The sequence below is a fragment of the Danio rerio genome, chromosome 24 (genome assembly GCF_049306965.1).
Source record: "Danio rerio strain Tuebingen ecotype United States chromosome 24, GRCz12tu, whole genome shotgun sequence".
In the NCBI taxonomy this organism is placed as follows: domain Eukaryota; kingdom Metazoa; phylum Chordata; class Actinopteri; order Cypriniformes; family Danionidae; genus Danio; species Danio rerio.
The window spans coordinates 6,124,996-6,143,012 of NC_133199.1; the positions used below are offsets into that span (position 1 = coordinate 6,124,996).

Sequence of the window (18,017 nt, forward strand, 5' to 3'; positions counted from 1 at the left end):
ACACAGTGGATCCCATTCCAGCTAAAAACCAGTACTCATGAAGTCTTGGGCTGTTTGGATAAAGCCACTCAGAGTAAAAATGAAGTGTATCTAAATTTTATTAATAATGTTATTTTCCTGTTATTCCTTTAAGAACAAGTGTAATTAGAAGAAGCCAGGGCCCCCAAAAAGGAGCTATAGGGGACCTTGGAAAATTGATAAAACTAAAGCAACAGCAAAAGATAATAAATAGATATAATAAATGGAGCAGTAGGTAGTGCTGTCGCCTCACAGCAAGAAGGTCACTGGTTCGAGCCTCGGCTGGGTCAGTTGGCGTTTCTGAGTGGAATTTGCATGTTCTCCCCGTGTTCGCATGGATTTCCTCTGGGTGCAAAGTCCAAAGACATAGGTGAATTGGTAAGCTAAATTGACTGTAGTGTGTGTGTGTGTGTGAATGAGTGTATTTGGGTGTTTCCCAGTTATGGGTTGCAGCTGGAAGGGCATCCGCTGCTTAAAACATGTGCTGGATAAGTTGACAGTTCATTCTGCTGTGGTGACGCCAGATTAATAAAGGGACTAAGATGAAAAAAAAAGAATAATTAACTATATAATTAATTATAACTAAAACATATATCTATATTCAATGAATTAATTTAGAATAATTAGAATAAAATGTAAAATTACTTAAATAATCAGAGATTTTATTATTCATAATTTCTGAAATTGTAATAACTAAACTGTAATAACTAAATAGAAGCTAAATATGTTCAAATAATATTTTATACCGATTTATAATGTTTCCTGCAGCTGAAAGGGCATCCACTGCGTTAAAACGTGCTGGATAAGTTGGCGGTTAATTCCGCTGTGGCGACCCCGGATTAATAAAGGGACTAAGCTTCTAGTTCACTCAAAAATGAAAATTACCCCATAATTTACTCACCCTTAATCCTCCTTTTTTCTGCCAGACGAACACTCAGAGTAGTTTTCAATTTTATCCTGGCTCTTCCATGCTGTATAATAGTGTTGGATAGTGGCTTTTATTTTGAAGCTTCCAAAAAGGTTTCAATCCATCACCAAACTAACCCATATGCTGTCAAGGGGTTAATGCATGTCTCATGAAGTGGACCGATGTGTGTCTGTAATGAAAACATCAGTCATTTTACAGTGAGTTTTGAGATCTTAAAGAGAGGGCTGGATTGTAGCAGAACAGAAGGTTGGTTAGATAAACATCAGCTAGATTATTTAAAGCTTTATAGGTTAGAAGCAATGTTTTATAATCAATACGGAACTGAACAGGCAGTGTAGGGAGAATAAAATTGGGATGATATTGTCATATATTGTAGACCTGTTAAGAACTCTGGCAGCTGCATTTTGCACTAACTGCATATTATTAGTAGAGGATGCTCGGCAACCAGCGAACAGAGCATTACAGTAATCTAATCTTGAGGTCATAAAAGCATGAACTAGCTTTTCTGCATCTAAGTTGGATAGCATACTTCGTAACTTTGCGATATTTCCTTAAAAATACTGTTTTCGCCTGAAAGAAGAGAGTCATATACATAGAGGATGGCTTGAGGGTAAATGAATTGGGTGAACTATTTATTTACTAGCAAATTTACAAAAATTAGCTGTACTATCCCTTTAAGAGTGCTTTTTTTTGATTCAGTGATTCAGTGAGTCGCTGACTCCAGAACAGCTTTGTCGTATATTCGACTCGTTCAGTCCGGATTTATGAACCAGCTCAATTGACTCACCAAAAAGACTCGGTTCAAAAGAACGACTCCGACATCACCAGCAGGGCTGAGCTTGAGCTCTCAATCAAATCCCACAGACGAGGAGTAGGAAGCTCTGCGGAGACATGTAAGATGGCAGAGTTGCAGATGTTACTAGAGGAAGAAATCCCAGCCGGTAAACGAGCTCTCGTGGAGAGTTACCAGAACCTGACGAGAGTCGCGGATTACTGTGAGAATAATTATGTTCAGGTAAGCGCGCGCGCGCGTTTTCTCTGTTACGCGCTGATCTCCAGCACTGCTGTTGGGAGTCGGACAGGAAATATGGTTGTAAAACGGGAAAGCAGGGATGAGCCGCTTTTTGGGAGATTCTTTGAAGACATCAAAGGCGATATTTCGATGTAGAGCTTGACTTGTTTAAGCGGTTTGACGATCAGATTTGTGATCGTGTTCGGGATTTGTTTCGTTTACATTGAGGGTGTGTCTGGATACTCTTTAACTTAGACATTTGAAGTTTTGCTCATATCTGTGTCAAACTTCAGAAAGGAGGATGTGAGATTTTGGCCTCGATAGGAGAAGATTAGATATGAAAGGACTTCAACTGATTGTGTTTGCTTATACTTGATAATAAAACTGAACTAGTGTGTCAAATGGGAACACGAGAGGTCGTATAAAGCTGAGCTTCAGTCATGTTTTATTTCACCTTTGTTTGTTTCTTTTATCAAATAATATCAGGTCGGCTTCCTGCAATGCTGTTTGTTACGTTGTTTTTCTAATAGATTATTAAACTCTTAAGTGGTCAACTTAAAACTTAATACTTCAAGAGCGTATTTGGTAATCACCGATTTTAAATACTTTTTACAATGTTATTCAATGTATTTATTTGTTCAAAGGCATTCTTATATTTATTTAGTGATATTATGTAATAACATAGTAATAAACATTTCTTAGAAGTTTGATTGCGGTCGTATTATTAGTTTATTGATAGGGTTTTGAATAATATTTTGCTTTCCACATCAATTCAAACGACAAAATACATACAAAGTGTAATAAATACAAGTAATCTGTGTTTAACATTTAAAATGTACTTACTTTTTAAAGGAAATAATGTTGAAATGTGGGTGAACTAATTCAGTTGTCATTCAGCATCCTGTAAAAAGGACTCCCAACTTTTGACCTTACCTTACTGTATAATTATTATAAAATTGAATTAAGTGATCATACTAAATATTATGTTTTGAAACATCTATCTATCTATCTATCTATCTATCTATCTATCTATCTATCTATCTATCTATCTATCTATCTATCTATCTATCTATCTAATAATTCTAATGACAAAAAAACAAGCTATATTACACTTTATTGTTCTGATCCTTGATAACTTTTTTTGTGTGGCCAAACTTAGATATAAATAGTTGATTTTACATAGTATTCATAATTAATTTTATTTATCTTATAATTGGTCATTAAAATATCTATTAATACAATTTTTAAAAATTTTAAAACATTCTATCTATCTATCTATCTATCTATCTATCTATCTATCTATCTATCTATCTATCTATCTATCTATCTATCTATCTATCTATCTATCTATCTATCTATCTATCCAATCATCTATCTATCTGTCTGTCTGTCTGTCTGTCTGTCTGTCTGTCTGTCTGTCTGTCTGTCTGTCTGTCTGTCTATCTATTTATCTATCTATCTAGACATCTAGACATCTAGACATGAATGTTACACAAAAGGACATTTCAGTTAGTTTAATCTTCAAATCGCTTTAATATAAATGACTTTTTATCATTATTCCACAATTGTAATGACAAAAGAAACAAGAAATATTATACTTTATTGTTCTGATTCTTGAGAATTGACTTGGTCAGACGTATATAGTTGATTTGATATATTTTACTTCCTGACATACTTCATTTTATTTAGCTTATAATTGGTCATTAAATATAAATATTTATTTTATAAATGAGTAAAAACATACACACTGAAAACATATATTTATTTTATTTTATTTAATATTTAAAAAAATATATATAATATTTATATTTTCTTTTATTGAATTATTATTTAAAGTACTAATGAAAGTATTTTTATGTGTTTCTGATTTAGCAAATTTTGGCTTATTGACCATTTATCTCAGGGGCGTAGAATTAGCACGGGTGGAGGGGACGTGTCTCCTAATTGAAATGTCCTCATCTATAATTTAATCTGTCAGCTCTCCTTATCTCTCAGAGTAGCATGTCGAATTTTGGTTGAAACTACTGTTTGAAAAACTAAAGCTTGTGCTCCACCAACTTTAATTCATACTGATGTATGAGACACGTTTCGTTTGTGCTATGGCTAAAATAAATAAACGTCTTAATTAAACTCTATAAAGCATTTGTAACAGTAAGTTTAATTCCCTTAATTAAACTTAATGAATTGTATTGTATATAGAGTGGAATAAAATAAATAAAATAGCAATGTTAACGTAAAGGGATTTTGCAGCAAATAAAAAAATCTGAATTCATAATTCATAGGTCCCCACCAATGTCAAGAGTAAATTTACACTCCTGATTTATCCATATGACTGCAATATTTCTAGACTCATTTTGCAGTTACAATAGAAAATATTGACTTTATTGATCATCTGTTTAGTGTACACTTGATCTAAATCTGATAAGAAACCTTTTGAGAAAAAAAATCTGTCCTCTACGATTATTTGTGTCAAACAGCATAATGTTTAACGCGTCATTTTGACACAAAACACCTGTTGGAAATGCCTAAGAGGAGATTTACCCCACCATCGAGATGTTTATCAAGCTTTAATTGTGTTGTAATTCCTTAAGAAGAAGTTGCTCGACAGGTAGCGCAACATTTGATAGGAAAGCGGCCTGTCAGGTTTGATGTAAAATGGCAAGCTTTTCCCTCCGCATGACCGAGCACGCTTCGGGTCGCACCGATACTACAGCGCCGACCGCAGGAGAACATGACTCAGATGAGAAACCGATCACTACATCAGAGTGTTCAAGTCCTGGCTTGACAGTACGGCCCGCAGCCTAACATGTGGCTTTTTCCACCCTGTCTGTGTGTGTTTTCTTCCGCTACATCATGCCTGAGCGCAGGATGAAGACACTTCCTGTGAATGATGTCGCTGTGATGATGATGCGGCAGCAGATGGTGGGAGTGGGTTTGTGTAACCAGGACAGCCACTGGCCCACTTTCACATGTTCTCAGTGTGTGTGTGTGTGTGTGTGTGAGGGTGTTCTTGTTTTTATTTCATAATGGGGACTTAAACCTCAATGCATTAATGTGTACTTGTGTCACCTAAATCAAGGTCCCCATGGATAAACAAGCTTGTAAATCATTTAGAATGAAGCATAAAACTTCTGTCATGTTGAGTTATTGGGTAGGATTGGGGTTAGAAGACAGAAAACATATATATATATATATATATATATATATATATATATATATATATATATATATATATATATATATATATACATACACAGGTTGTACAGTATAAAAGTCATTATGTCTATAGAAAGTCCCCACAAGGATAGTAAATCAGGTTTGTGTATATGTGTGTTCTCGTTTTAGTGTTTTACGACTCATGAGGACATAAATTGTTATAAAGACATGTTATAACCTAGATATTACGATGTTGTGGTTGTTGTGAGATCATGTCGTGTCCTCGTAATTCTAAATGTAATAATCATTAATTAAATATGGATATGGGCTGCGCAATATATCGCAAAAGTATTGTTATCGCGACAATAGTATATGCAATATACAAATTGCTGACGTGTGATTAATGGCATTTATTTTATGTCTTGGTTGTTTATCTAAATTTGACCAATCAGAAGAGGACTAGAATAAATGTAGACGACAGAGTAGATGTAGGTTGTACGGTATAAAGGTCATTATGTCTATCGGAAGTCCCCTACATGAGTAGCCCTTTACTACTCACGAGGACATAAATTTGTATAATGGCATGTTATAACCTAGGTATTACATTGTTGTTTATGAGAGTGCCCTCATAATTCAAAACTTGCTTAATTGAGTTGGTATTATGGCCACACAATATATTGCAAAAGTATCGCAGTCATAATAGTAGTATATGCAATATATATATATATATAGCAGATGAGTGTGTTAAATTACGTTTATTTTATGTATTGGTTATCTAAATTTAAACAATCAGATGAGGACTTACTGCATGGTGGGGACTTAAACCTGATTTCACTAATGGGGACTTGTCACTGTGGGGACCAAAGATGAGTTCCCCATGGTTAAACAAGGTTGTAGATCATCCAGAATGAAGAATTTTGAAAGCGTAAAACTTCAGAATGTTTTCTGTCATGTTGGATTAATGGATAGGGTTGGGTAAGAAGACAGATTATACATAGTTTGTACAATTTAAAAGTCATTGTCTATTGGAAGTCCCCACAAGGAAAGTAAACCAGGCGTGTGTCTGTGTGTGCTGGTTTTGGCATTTTTTAACGATTCAAGAGGATACAAATTGGTATAATGAAACGTTATAACCTAGGTATTACACTGTTGTGGTTGTTTACAAGAACATGTCTTATGTCCTTGTAATTCAAAACAAAGAAATCATACTTAATTTAGTATTGATTATGGCTGTGCAATATATCGCAAGAGTATCGTTATCATGATAATAGTATATGCTACATACGTTGAATAAATTACATTTATCATTTATTTTACTATATCATGGTGGGGACTTTAACATGAATGCACTAATGGGGACTTGTCACTGTGAGGACCTAAGTTGAGGTCCCCATTGGTAAACAAGGTTGTAAATCATCCAGAGTGAAAACATTTTGAAAGCATAAAACTTCAGAATGTTTTCTGTCATGTTGGATTAATGGATATGTTTGGGTAAGAAGTCAAAATAAACAGTTTGTACAGTTTAAAAGTCATTGTCTATGGGAAGTTCCTACAAGGATAGAAAAAAAGGCGTGTGTGTTTGTGTGTGTGCTGGTGTTGGTGGTTTACTACTCACAAGGACACAAATTTGTATAATGGCATATTATAACCTACGAGACGATTACGATGATGTGGTTGTTTATGAGAACATGTCTTGTGTCCTCGTAATTCAAAACATAAAAATCATACTCAATTGGGTATATATTAGGGCAGCGCAATATATAGCTGAAGTATTGCTATCGCAATAATAGTAGATGCAGTATATCTAATATCTATTGTAGACATGTGTGATAAATTACATTTATTCATATATTGGTTGTTTATCAAAATTTGACCAATCAGATGAGGCCTTACTATCTTTATCCCCGTCTCCCCAGTTGTTACTGTTCTGCTATTGGCTGGAGTGGCGCAAAGGTAAACCCAGAGCTAAAATTAAACACTAATGGCGGGAATTGAGACAAGGGAGCAAAATGACAACAGCCTATCAGATTCGGAATATTTGATGAGGGTTTCATTTCATTCAAAGGGGTTTAAAAACTTTTTTGCACCTTGACACAATTAATTACACATTTATTTTAATATTATTAAGTATATAAATGACTTAAGAACTTCAATAGCATTTTACAATGAAAATGTTATATTGTGTGAGATATCGTTATCACAATACTCAACCATAAAATCTCAAATCATGCCGCCTTAGTATGGATAAGTCTTCATGAACCCCCAAAACCAACTTGTGTGTGTGTGTGTGTGTAAGAGAGAGGCATGTGAAGCATGTAAGGAGTGTCATGAAGTCGATCGTCTCCTCTGAGGGCAGGACGGGTCACGTCACACTGCTGTTTCTAGCCTGCATGAGAAAATGTTGATCTTTCTCCGTCTGGATTTAATCATCGATGACATCCTGAGACCTTAGGTTTTACTTAGAATGCAAACAATGTGTTAAAAGAGCACTTGATTTACTCACATTCTTGCTGTTTTTAAATCTTTATGACTTTTTTTAAGTCACTAAACACACAATGATATTAGAAGCACCCGAATGTGTTTAAAAGAATTAAAAACGGCAGGATGGAAGGAATTTATACCACATTTCGAAAGTGAAACCATCTCATATTCACTGATTATAAGTTCAGTATTTATTACACGACAGTCTCTTCTTGACTTTTACGCTATAGCACGTTTAGCTCTGCGTTATATATAACTGTTTACATTTATATGCTTAACCAGCATTTCATCAAAGTACTCTGAAACAATTTCGTTACTTCTAATATCTACCATCTATCCGTTTTCATCTCCTTATTTAATATTTAGTAAAACAAGTTTAGTCAAAACTAAATAAAACAAAAGAAAAAAGTGTAGGATTTGTTACGGTAAAACTTATCTTTAGATATCTTCCATATGTGCACTGTTTAATATTTGTGCACAATACATACATGTAAATGTGTAACTATAAAACATATACAGCTGATTTAATTGTTGTTTATAAATCACACAACTGTCGTAAACAGGATTACTTATAACAACACTGAAATTGTGACATAAAATACTGTGTTTCATATTTAGATTCATTGTGGTTCTTTTCTGTGCTATAATACTTTTTGTTGTGTTACTATTAAAGTGTGTTCCTTTTTTTGCTCTAACAGTGTAGCTCTGTTTTCTATGGTTCTGTAACCATAGAAAAACCAGCAGCACAGTAGTGCTGTCTATAGTGTTAAACAGGAAAAAAACCTTGTACTGTATTTATTTATCAAAAAAAATTTTTAAATAATTTGAAATGTTGAGCAACAGTTTTAAGCAGGAGAAAAACCTGGACTGTATTTTATTTATCAAAGATTTTGTGCAGCTGTTATATTTTGTGCAGATGTTTATTTGTAAACAGGGATGGAAGGACATTAAATTACAGAAATTTACTGTAAAATAAAAGACATTAAATTACAGAAATGTTCTTGTAAAATAAAGGACATTAAATTACAGAAATTTACTGTAAAATAAATTACATCAAATTACAGAAATTTACTGTAAAATAAATTACATCAAATTACAGAAATTTACTGTAAAATAAAAGACATTACATCACAGAAATTTACTGTAAAATAAAGAACATTAAATTACAGACATTTACTGTAAAATAAAGGACATTAAGTTAATAAAATTACTGTAAAATAAAGGACATGAAATCACAGAAATATACTGTAAAATAAAGGACATTAAATTACAGAAATTTACTGTAAAATAAAGGACATTAAGTTAATAAAATTACTATAAAATAAAGGACATGAAATCACAGAAATATACTGTAAAATAAAGGACATTAAATCACATAAATTTACTGTAAAATAAAGGACATTAAATTACAGACATTTACTGTAAAATAAAGGGCATTAAATCACAGAAATTTACTGTAAAATAAAGGACATTAAATCACATAAATTTACTGTAAAATAAAGGAAATTAAATTAATAAAATTTACTGTAAAATAAAGGACATGAAATCACAGAAATATACTGTAAAATAAAGGAAATTAAATTACAGAAATTTACCTAAATTAAAAATTTCTGGTAAATTTCATATATATTATATATTACAACATCGATGCTGTAAAAGGAACCGTAAAAATGGAAAAAAGTCACATTAACCATTCAACGGAAGTATATCAGTACGGAAAGAAGCATTAGCTCTGCATATCCCCTATCATACAACCAAAATCTATAATCATTGCATCCGTACTTTTAGCATTCTTCATAAAAAAATAAAAAAAAAACAAGGACTTAAATATTTGTAATGACATTAATATGGGTTAATTGATAACAAGATTTGTATTTATGATTATAGCTGTTCATGTGGGCACATGTCAGCTTTAGTTTCACTACCTTTGTTTCCATCCATTAATGTTAAGTCTCTAATGTCTTTGTATAATGTATTTATAATACCCCGGAGCCCAATTTGCATGTTTGGCCAGCAACTGTTCCTCTTTTGGAATGCAAGACATGGTGTCGCAGTAACCTCTGAGGACAGGTTGCCATCTGACAAGGGTGCATTAATGAACCCAAGCCACCTGGCTCAACAAGAAGGACTAAATAAAGTGAAGCAGTGATAAAATATCAAAATATATCGATATACAGAAGGTTTTCCATCTCCTTGTTGTTGTTTTTTTTTTTTGTTGTGTTTAGATACGCTGAACTGTTTCATGGCAAGCTCAAAGGCACTTGTTAGCAGTCTCTCAGCGTTCTGCTCTGCATAACTCAAGCACTGACTTCAGCAAACCGTTCGCTCTTGAGTTTCCCATATAATAGGACAAGTGTGAAGATTGCTGCCCACTGATCCGGCAAGGCTTTTCTGTGGAGGATGTGGGTATTGTGCTCAGAACAATATTAATATTGATATAAAAAGGCCTACACTAGAACTTGTGTTAAGACTGTTTGTATTGTTGCTGGGTTAAGAATAGACAATTTTTAAAACGCCATGTTTCTTCCTGCCCAGTCGGCTTAAATTAGGTGTATGTGATGTCGTTGTGAATTGAAATCTATCGTCTGACTTCCAAAAAACAGTATTCAAGCAATGGCCACCACAATGAAAGCACTTTGTCTTGGCTGAGAAAACCTTAACCCGAATGGGGCGTTCAAACCAGACTCAGCTTGCGTGTTTCATGTGTATTTGGGTAACTAACTCTGTGATCATTAAGTAATTGGATCTCATCCTTTTAAATGATTCCTTCAAAACAGCTGATTCATTCAGAAAGGGTTAGTTTTGTGATGTGTGAAAGTGAGGATGTAGAATAGATTGTGACCGGGATGTTTTATGCGTGTCCACATTGGCCATTGGGCTTATCGATTACTTTGAGGTGAAACAAACTCTGCTGTGAGATCATTAACAATTCTAGATAGTGTAGATCCAACAGACTGAGGTTATGTGTATCTAAGCTTCTCTAATCTGGCTGTTTGTCCTGTGGCCTTCATAGGTGCGGTTTGTTTCTCGTTGCAGTGAGTCTGGATGAGGGTGATGCCTCCAGGGCATTGCTGTATGGGCTCTGTCCTTCTCATCCTGGCCTTTACTTTTGCTGGGCTTTGATACCTTTCTCCTCAGATTCTCCCTATCAGATTCTTCTCTTTTACAGAAATGTTAGTAAAGGAAGAGTCTTCCATTTACGCCTGTGTGTTACATTCGTTTTCACTACTTTTAGTTGAGACTGTTCATGCATTTAAATGTGGCATAAACATCCAGCTACTTTTTAGGGCCACTGTATGCCTAAATTGTGCCTGGATGTCACAGAGCGTTGCCATAGAAATGGACACAATAACCTCCCAGATGTCTCTGTTTACTTGAATCGAGGTCAAAGGCTAGCGCAGTTATCCTAGGAGAGACAAGACTTTACCCCTGCAATGCTCAGCACCACTTAACATATGTCCTGGAAAGTGGCGTTAGCATTGCTCATGCCAGTACCTAGATTACGCCGTGAGACCATAATCCTTTCCTCGCCGGTATCCTCCAGCAAAGCCACATCAGTAAATCCTACAAATACTCATTATTTTTATTCCTTGGTGGAGATCCTCAGCTGTCCCTTCACCCAGGCGGTGTTGTTGTACCAGCATGCACTTGGGTGGGAGAGCTCTGAATGCCCCTTCCTGTGATCAGACACGGCGATTACTACCCCAGTGGCTATAACAGATTAAAGAGCCATCAGAAGCCTGTAATTACAACACTGCCTCTTTGGCCTTGACTTCCATCTGTTCTTTGGCTGAACGAAATGACACGCAGGACACACGCTTTGAACTCCTTTAAAGGGCTAGTCAACCAGAGATGCAAATTCGGTCATTATATGCTCATCGACAGTTTACTCTGTCTGTTTGGAAGTGAATTAAATGGGTATTTCTAATTAATTTAGGTTTTTCTAATTAATTCCGACCCTCTAAATAGTATGACCAAGACATCAAAAATAAATTTAGTTCATTCAAAAAACGACTGCTACTCTTATGAAGTGACGTGCGTCTGTTCAATACAGCATGAGCTGCAGAGGCTGCGCAGAGCGTGAGTCACCATAAGCGAGTGGTGCGGGCAGCCGAAAGCATTTGGATGCGTTTGTAGAAAAGGCCAATGAAATAGGAATAGGAATGCAACGATTAGTTGATTTCACTATTAACTGTGCTTTAATTCGTCACAGTTAATTAATCGTAAAGGCTTCTAAGCCGCATTTCTGTTGCATATACATTTCTGTATATATAGCTTAATGAAAATCAATAGGAGGAAATAAAATAATAAAAAATGGTACCCTTTGTTATAACAATTGCACCCAATGTGTTTTTATTCCGGTCCTGCTAAAAACTATTAAAAAACTAAACAGTAAAAAAACACTGAGTGAACAATATTAATTCTTCTTAATATTATCAGCCTATTATTATTATTATTATTATTATTATTATTATCAATATTATTATTGTTATTATTATTATTAAGGCCTACGGTAGCTTGGAAACAATCATGCAAACCAGGTGCTGATGGCTGTCTTTGCTCAGCATCAGGTGCACAGCAGCAAGATGTTTGGCAGCGAACTATGACCTTTTTTTATGGCAAATGTCTAATAATACTGCTAATTTACGTTTTTATTTCATTTATGCAAATGCAATGAATGTAAGCCTGGTAGCTGATCACATGACAGAATATGTCAACTTTGTTTATATATGTAATTAAATAATAATAAATAAAAGCCTGGGTGCTGGTCCACAGAGGGCTCTTATTTTGGCGACTACGTCACGAGCTCAGATTTGGTTGACCAATCAGAGAAAAATGGCCGTTTCAGCACCGCCTACATGTGTATAATGAATTTTAAAGTCATTTATCCCTTTTCCTCCCCTAAATTAAAAAAAAGAAAATCGGGCCAAAATCTGTTTTTTTGTGAGCAAACGAAATGCGGTCGATTTCTTCGTTTTCCTTTTTTGTTTGAAAACGGATATGGATTGGACGGAAGATACCCTGATTCATTTGCCTTTATGGGCTAATGCCACAAGCCAGGTGTTTATTTCCAATAGTAAGATTAAAGTAATTAAAAAAACAAAACAATTTGCAACATCTAGCAGTATAACAAACTTTTCTATTTGGCTAAAAATCAATAGAAGTGAATCAAACTCAACGTTTGGACATATTGAAGTTAGTGGCCATCTAATGCGAAAATAAGATGGATACCATGATATGTTCATACAGTCAAACAAGTAATTGTCGATGAGTTCTATATTGAAATATATATATATCAATTATATGTCATCTTAAGGTTTGGGTTTAAAATGGCAGTGCGAAGACTAGGTAGATTAGCACTAAATAAATTATTTTCTTATTTAATCCAAACCAAATCACAGGTGTGAACACAGCTTTTTTTTAAAAAAGTATTTGAATTCTGGATCTATTTTAATTTTCTTTCATCGTGCAAGAGACATCTGAACATTAATTTTAGAGTTTTTGTTCTATGGGAAAAAAGTCTTACACGCTTAAGTAAATGATGACATAATATATTCTTTTTTACCCAGTTCACACTACCTCAGCAAATACCAAATTGCTTGAGGCATTGTGTTTAAACCCTTTTGGTGTTTGTTTGGCTGGTGTAAAAATGACAGTATGTTTCCCAACGCTGTAAATCTAACAACCTACAGAATGTTTGCGAGGTGTTTGTTGGGTCGGTGTGAATTGGCCTCAAACAGAATCTTAAACGCAGATTAATAAAATCCAGTGTTACTCGAATGACTAATTCACTAATTGGCCTCTTAGGAATAGTCGAAATAAAAGATCTTTTATCATTTTCTCGTCCTCATGCTTTCCCTTGTGCATGGCTTTCTCTTCAGCAGAGAACAAAAAAGTAATAATCCATCATATTAGGCAAGTGAATAGAAACTAGACTCTCCAAAACACATGTGCAGTCATTCTGAGGGTAACACTGACATGACCCTGGTGGTTGAATTTTAGATAATATTAAAGAAAAGTTAAACATTACAGGAATATAACAAGAATAAGGAGTTGTAAAGTATTATTAAACACTACTGTAGTAAATTTATTGTACTAAAATAGCCATAGTCAATTTTCACTTTTAGGTTGACTAAATCTGTAAGGAAACTCTTAAGTAATCAGACTAGATTTAAGTTTGTCGGAGGGTGGTTACATAAGACATGTACTTGCATTTAAAAACACACAAACATAATGGATTGGAACGCAATGTTCTCAGAAAGCGTATTTAATGTGAGAGTTTTGCAACTGTAAACTGCAAAACACTAGTACACAGCATTCTCATAAAGAATTCCCAACAACACAAGCAACTGTGCAAATGTTGTCTGACAGATTTTGGGACAGGATTTCTCAAGAGCAAGGGGATACAAATAATACAGCTTAAATTGTACTTGTAAGTATATGTTTACATAAGTTGTTTGCAATGATCTCTGTCACATTAGGGTAGACAATGGTTGTGCATTGTAGACATTACTATTTGTCAAGCAGCTTATGTTATTATTGGTAACATAGTGGACTCATTGAAAAATACATTGGTATTGTGTATAAAATAAAATAAAAAAATCACTTTATCTGATGTTTACAGGAAAAATATAGCCTGGACCGTAGCCTATAATTTATCGAATTTACAACCCAAACCACTCCCCCATTAGGGATGCACTGAATTTTCGACCACCAAAAATTATTGGCTGAAATGGCATTGTCAGGTTTTGATCGAAAGAGAAATAAAAAGGCAAATACAGCTGAGAAAGAAAAGTCCTATGATGCGATACCTTCATGCAGTGAGAAGCGACTTTTATAATAAACATGGAAAGCACTACGCTATGAAACCCATTCATTTCAATGGCAATCTCAAAAATATACTCTGATGAGTGGGCTATAACTTATTTGAGTTACAACCCAAACCACTTCTCTATTAGAGAGGCACTGAATTTTTAACCACCAAAAATTATAGGCTGAAATTGTACTTTCAGTTTTTGGCTGATAGAGAAATACAGCTGAAAATATGAGCCAAAGAAAAGGCCTATAATGCTCCGCTTCATGCAGTATGAAGCAACTTTTACAATGGACACGGAAAGCACTTCACTATGAAAACCATTAATTTCAATGGCAGTCTCAAAAATATACTCTGGACAGTAGCCTACAACTTATTTAAGTTACAACCTTAACCACTTCCCATTAGAGATGCACGGAATTGTCAGTTTTTGACTGAAAGAGAAATAGGGCTAAAAATATGAGCCAAAGAAAAGGTCTATGATACGCCATCTTAACACAGAATGAAGTGACTTTTACAACAGGCACAGAAAGCCCTACGCTCTGAAACCTATTCATTTCAACGCGTGTGTCTTGCAAGCGTTACTTGTTGTGCCAACCAAAGAGCAAGAGCAACAGAGTGAATTGTCGGCTAGCTAGCATGTGCTGCATTCAAAGTTCTAAATGTTCAATATTCCTCTCATGTACCCATAAATACATCTAAGCATGCACTGTCGCTAGTGGGACATTTCTAGGTAGTATACTCAGTCATATTGCTCGCACTATGAAAACGCTTGACTCCTTCACTGTCAATAAAATATGGTTATTTTATTGGCTTTTATGTTTTTTATTAGCATAATTTAAGCTATTGCATATTGGTTTTGGTTTTCAGCCGACTCGAGTCATGTTTTTTTAACCACAAAATAAAATAAAAGAATTCACACAAATAGGGCTGGGCAATTCAGCAAAATCACAATATAATGTTTCATATCATTCAGTATCGACATATATTGAATTTTTTATTTTTTTTAAATCCATTACTAAATGAAGTCCAGTAGATTTTTTTATTTATTTAACTACTTTATTTTAATATACCAACATTGCAAAGGCAAATAGTTTTAAGAGTCAAAAACAAAAAGAAAGTAAATGGTCTCTTATGATTTAAAATAAACATAAATGTTAAAGAGACTCTAAAACTTAATACATTTCTATCATTAACAAAATAAAGCAAATTATAAATGTATCAAATTGTTTACTAGTAGTTATTGCCGTCACGATCACCATCAATCATAACTCCCTGGATAGCTTGAATACAGTCAATCACTTATGGACTACAAATCCGCCAATGTTGGACTACAACTTCACACATGCACTCCGCTCACACACAGATGTTCCTCATTCTGACTGATTACACATGCACCACTGGAGGATTGTCAAGGACTGATTACGCACACTATTTAAGCAGCACATACACTAACTCCAGTCGCCAAAACTTGTTTACATCTAGTGACATTACAACGTGTTTACTTTGTTTTGTTTTCATGTGTTTTTATACTCGCCTTATTAATCTGTTTATCCCTCTCTGCTGCCTACCATTTGACCTCTTACCTGTTACTTTCACTACGTTATGGATTGCCTAGATCTGTTTGCCCCTGTATTGACCACTGCTTACCTCACCTTGCTGTTAAACCTGCATGTGGATCTGCACCTCTGTTATCAGTGTCGCATTCCTTGGTAACAATTGCATTCTCAATGTCTAACAGTGAACCACATTTTTTCTAGAATTTACTGATCTATAATACTGATGCTTTTTGAGTTCAGGTTTGTACATTCATATTAATGTTCATTTATACAAGCTGAAAATATATATTTGAATGTAGAAATTAACATCAGCCATGGTCATTTCTCTAAAGTAATTTTCATTACATATTGCGCATTAATAAATGTACATAACATGTTGAGAGTTACTATAAATAGAAGCTTTTATTACAGAAAATACCAAAAATTTGTGATTTATTACTGAACAGCTAGTAAACTCATTGAACTATGGATCTAAATAATGGAATGCAACTGTGGCCGCAAACGCAATCTCTTGCATGTGTCAGATCCCTTTATCTCTTCCTGTCAGGAGAGCGAAACGCGAGCGAACGTCCTCACAAGAGTTATGCCGTGTTAATAAGGGACATTCCTCACATTTTTTTCCACCTGGTATTCCGAGTACATTTCCCTCAGGATATGTATCAGTGTCGCGAGCTGGGCTGTCAGCACTACAGGAAATCCAAACAAATCTCCACATTCTGCTCTGGAGGAGGAGAGTGTTTTGACTTGTTCTTCAACACGGAGAGACGAACTCAACCTTGTGTTTTTTTTTTACCGGGCACATATCACAGACTGTTCTTCAGGGCCAGAACGGAATGAATTCTCATTTCATTTATCCATGCCAAGACGCTTGGCAGCCCCGTTTAAGAAAGTTCTGTGCCTCAGCAGACCTGATTATGTCTAACAAAAGTGTCCAAGAGCGCTTCTGTTCCTTCCTGCAGTTTCCTCCAGTTTGTAGGGTGGAGCATCTCTCCTGATACTCGGACTCTTGGGAGGAAACGTGGGCTTTTCCTTCCTGTGCACTTAAACCAAGATCCGCCTACCTACCCCTTGCCTCTTATCGTTGAAATTGTGGAGAAATAATGTTTTAGGATTAGCTTATCGCATTTGAAACACTCCTGTAGGCCTATTTATTGTTAATTGATAGTATTCAGGGCTCAACATTAAGGAATGCACAGTGGCCCGTGGCAAGCGTGAAAGACGCTCAGGACAGTAGACAGGATTGTTATTGACCCCTATCGGCCAGTAACGATGAGCATGTTATTTTTTTCATAACCTGGTAACAAGCAATACAGCAAAAAGATGGCAACATTGCAGCAACATCAAACTATGAGGCTTAGGGTGCTTTCACATCTGTAGTTCGCTTAATTTGGTCCGGAACAAGGGCAATAAATGATACATTGTTGCATTTTCTGCCGTCTTTGGGTCGTTTTCACACCACACTGTTGACTTTGGTCCGAACCAGTTGAAACGAACCAAAATGCAGTCATCTGACAAAATCCACATCTCTCCTTGGCCAGATGTTGATGAACATAGTTCCTAAACGGCTTATTGATTGGTTAGAATTCAAGTGCGGGAAAATGCCAATGAACTCCCACAAGTAAACAAAACCGGCAGACACAAAATGTCGTTTTTACTCTGGAGGGACGACTGCGCTGACTGATTGTATCCCTGCTTTAGACAAACTATACATTTCGAGAATAAAACGTGGCTGCGGCTGGATAAACAGTGTTTTAATGCATCGCTCGTCACTTCAGGAGGAGGCGTGAATTAATTTAGCTTAACTGCGACATGGTTATCTTGCGGAAATATTACCAATGATCCATCAGGTAATGTTTTCCCCTCTCTCTCTTTTAGTAAAGCGCTGTCAACAAATATTTTTCCTCCATATCCCATAATGCACAGCGCATCGGCCTACGGCAGCTGGATTAGTCCAAAAGTCGCAGTACTTTTTGCGATTGGACCTGTTTAATTACGAATCATATTCTCACCACAAACGAACCGCTCCAGGGTTTGTTTGAAAGCGTACCA

The 18,017-nt window shown here is 35.3% G+C and overlaps 2 protein-coding genes across 13 annotated transcripts in view; one reads left to right on the plus strand and one right to left on the minus strand.

Annotated features, from left to right (window-relative positions):
- gpr158a (G protein-coupled receptor 158a) overlaps positions 1 to 18,017 on the minus strand; it is a 741,191-nt gene that overhangs the window by 169,428 nt on the left and 553,746 nt on the right. The gene's annotated exons all lie outside the window — the stretch shown is intronic.
- The window catches only part of abi1a (abl-interactor 1a), a 77,705-nt gene continuing 61,427 nt past the window's right edge, over positions 1,740 to 18,017 (plus strand). For 11 of the 12 annotated variants that reach the window (XM_005162496.6, XM_073940129.1, XM_073940131.1 and 8 more), the window contains exon 1: positions 1,809 to 1,961. In XM_005162496.6, the coding sequence (XP_005162553.1) occupies positions 1,845 to 1,961 (117 nt within the window). In that variant the 5' untranslated portion in view covers positions 1,809 to 1,844. Of the gene's footprint in view, positions 1,962 to 18,017 lie in introns of all 12 variants that reach the window. The other variant, NM_001328427.1, reaches the window with a different exon arrangement.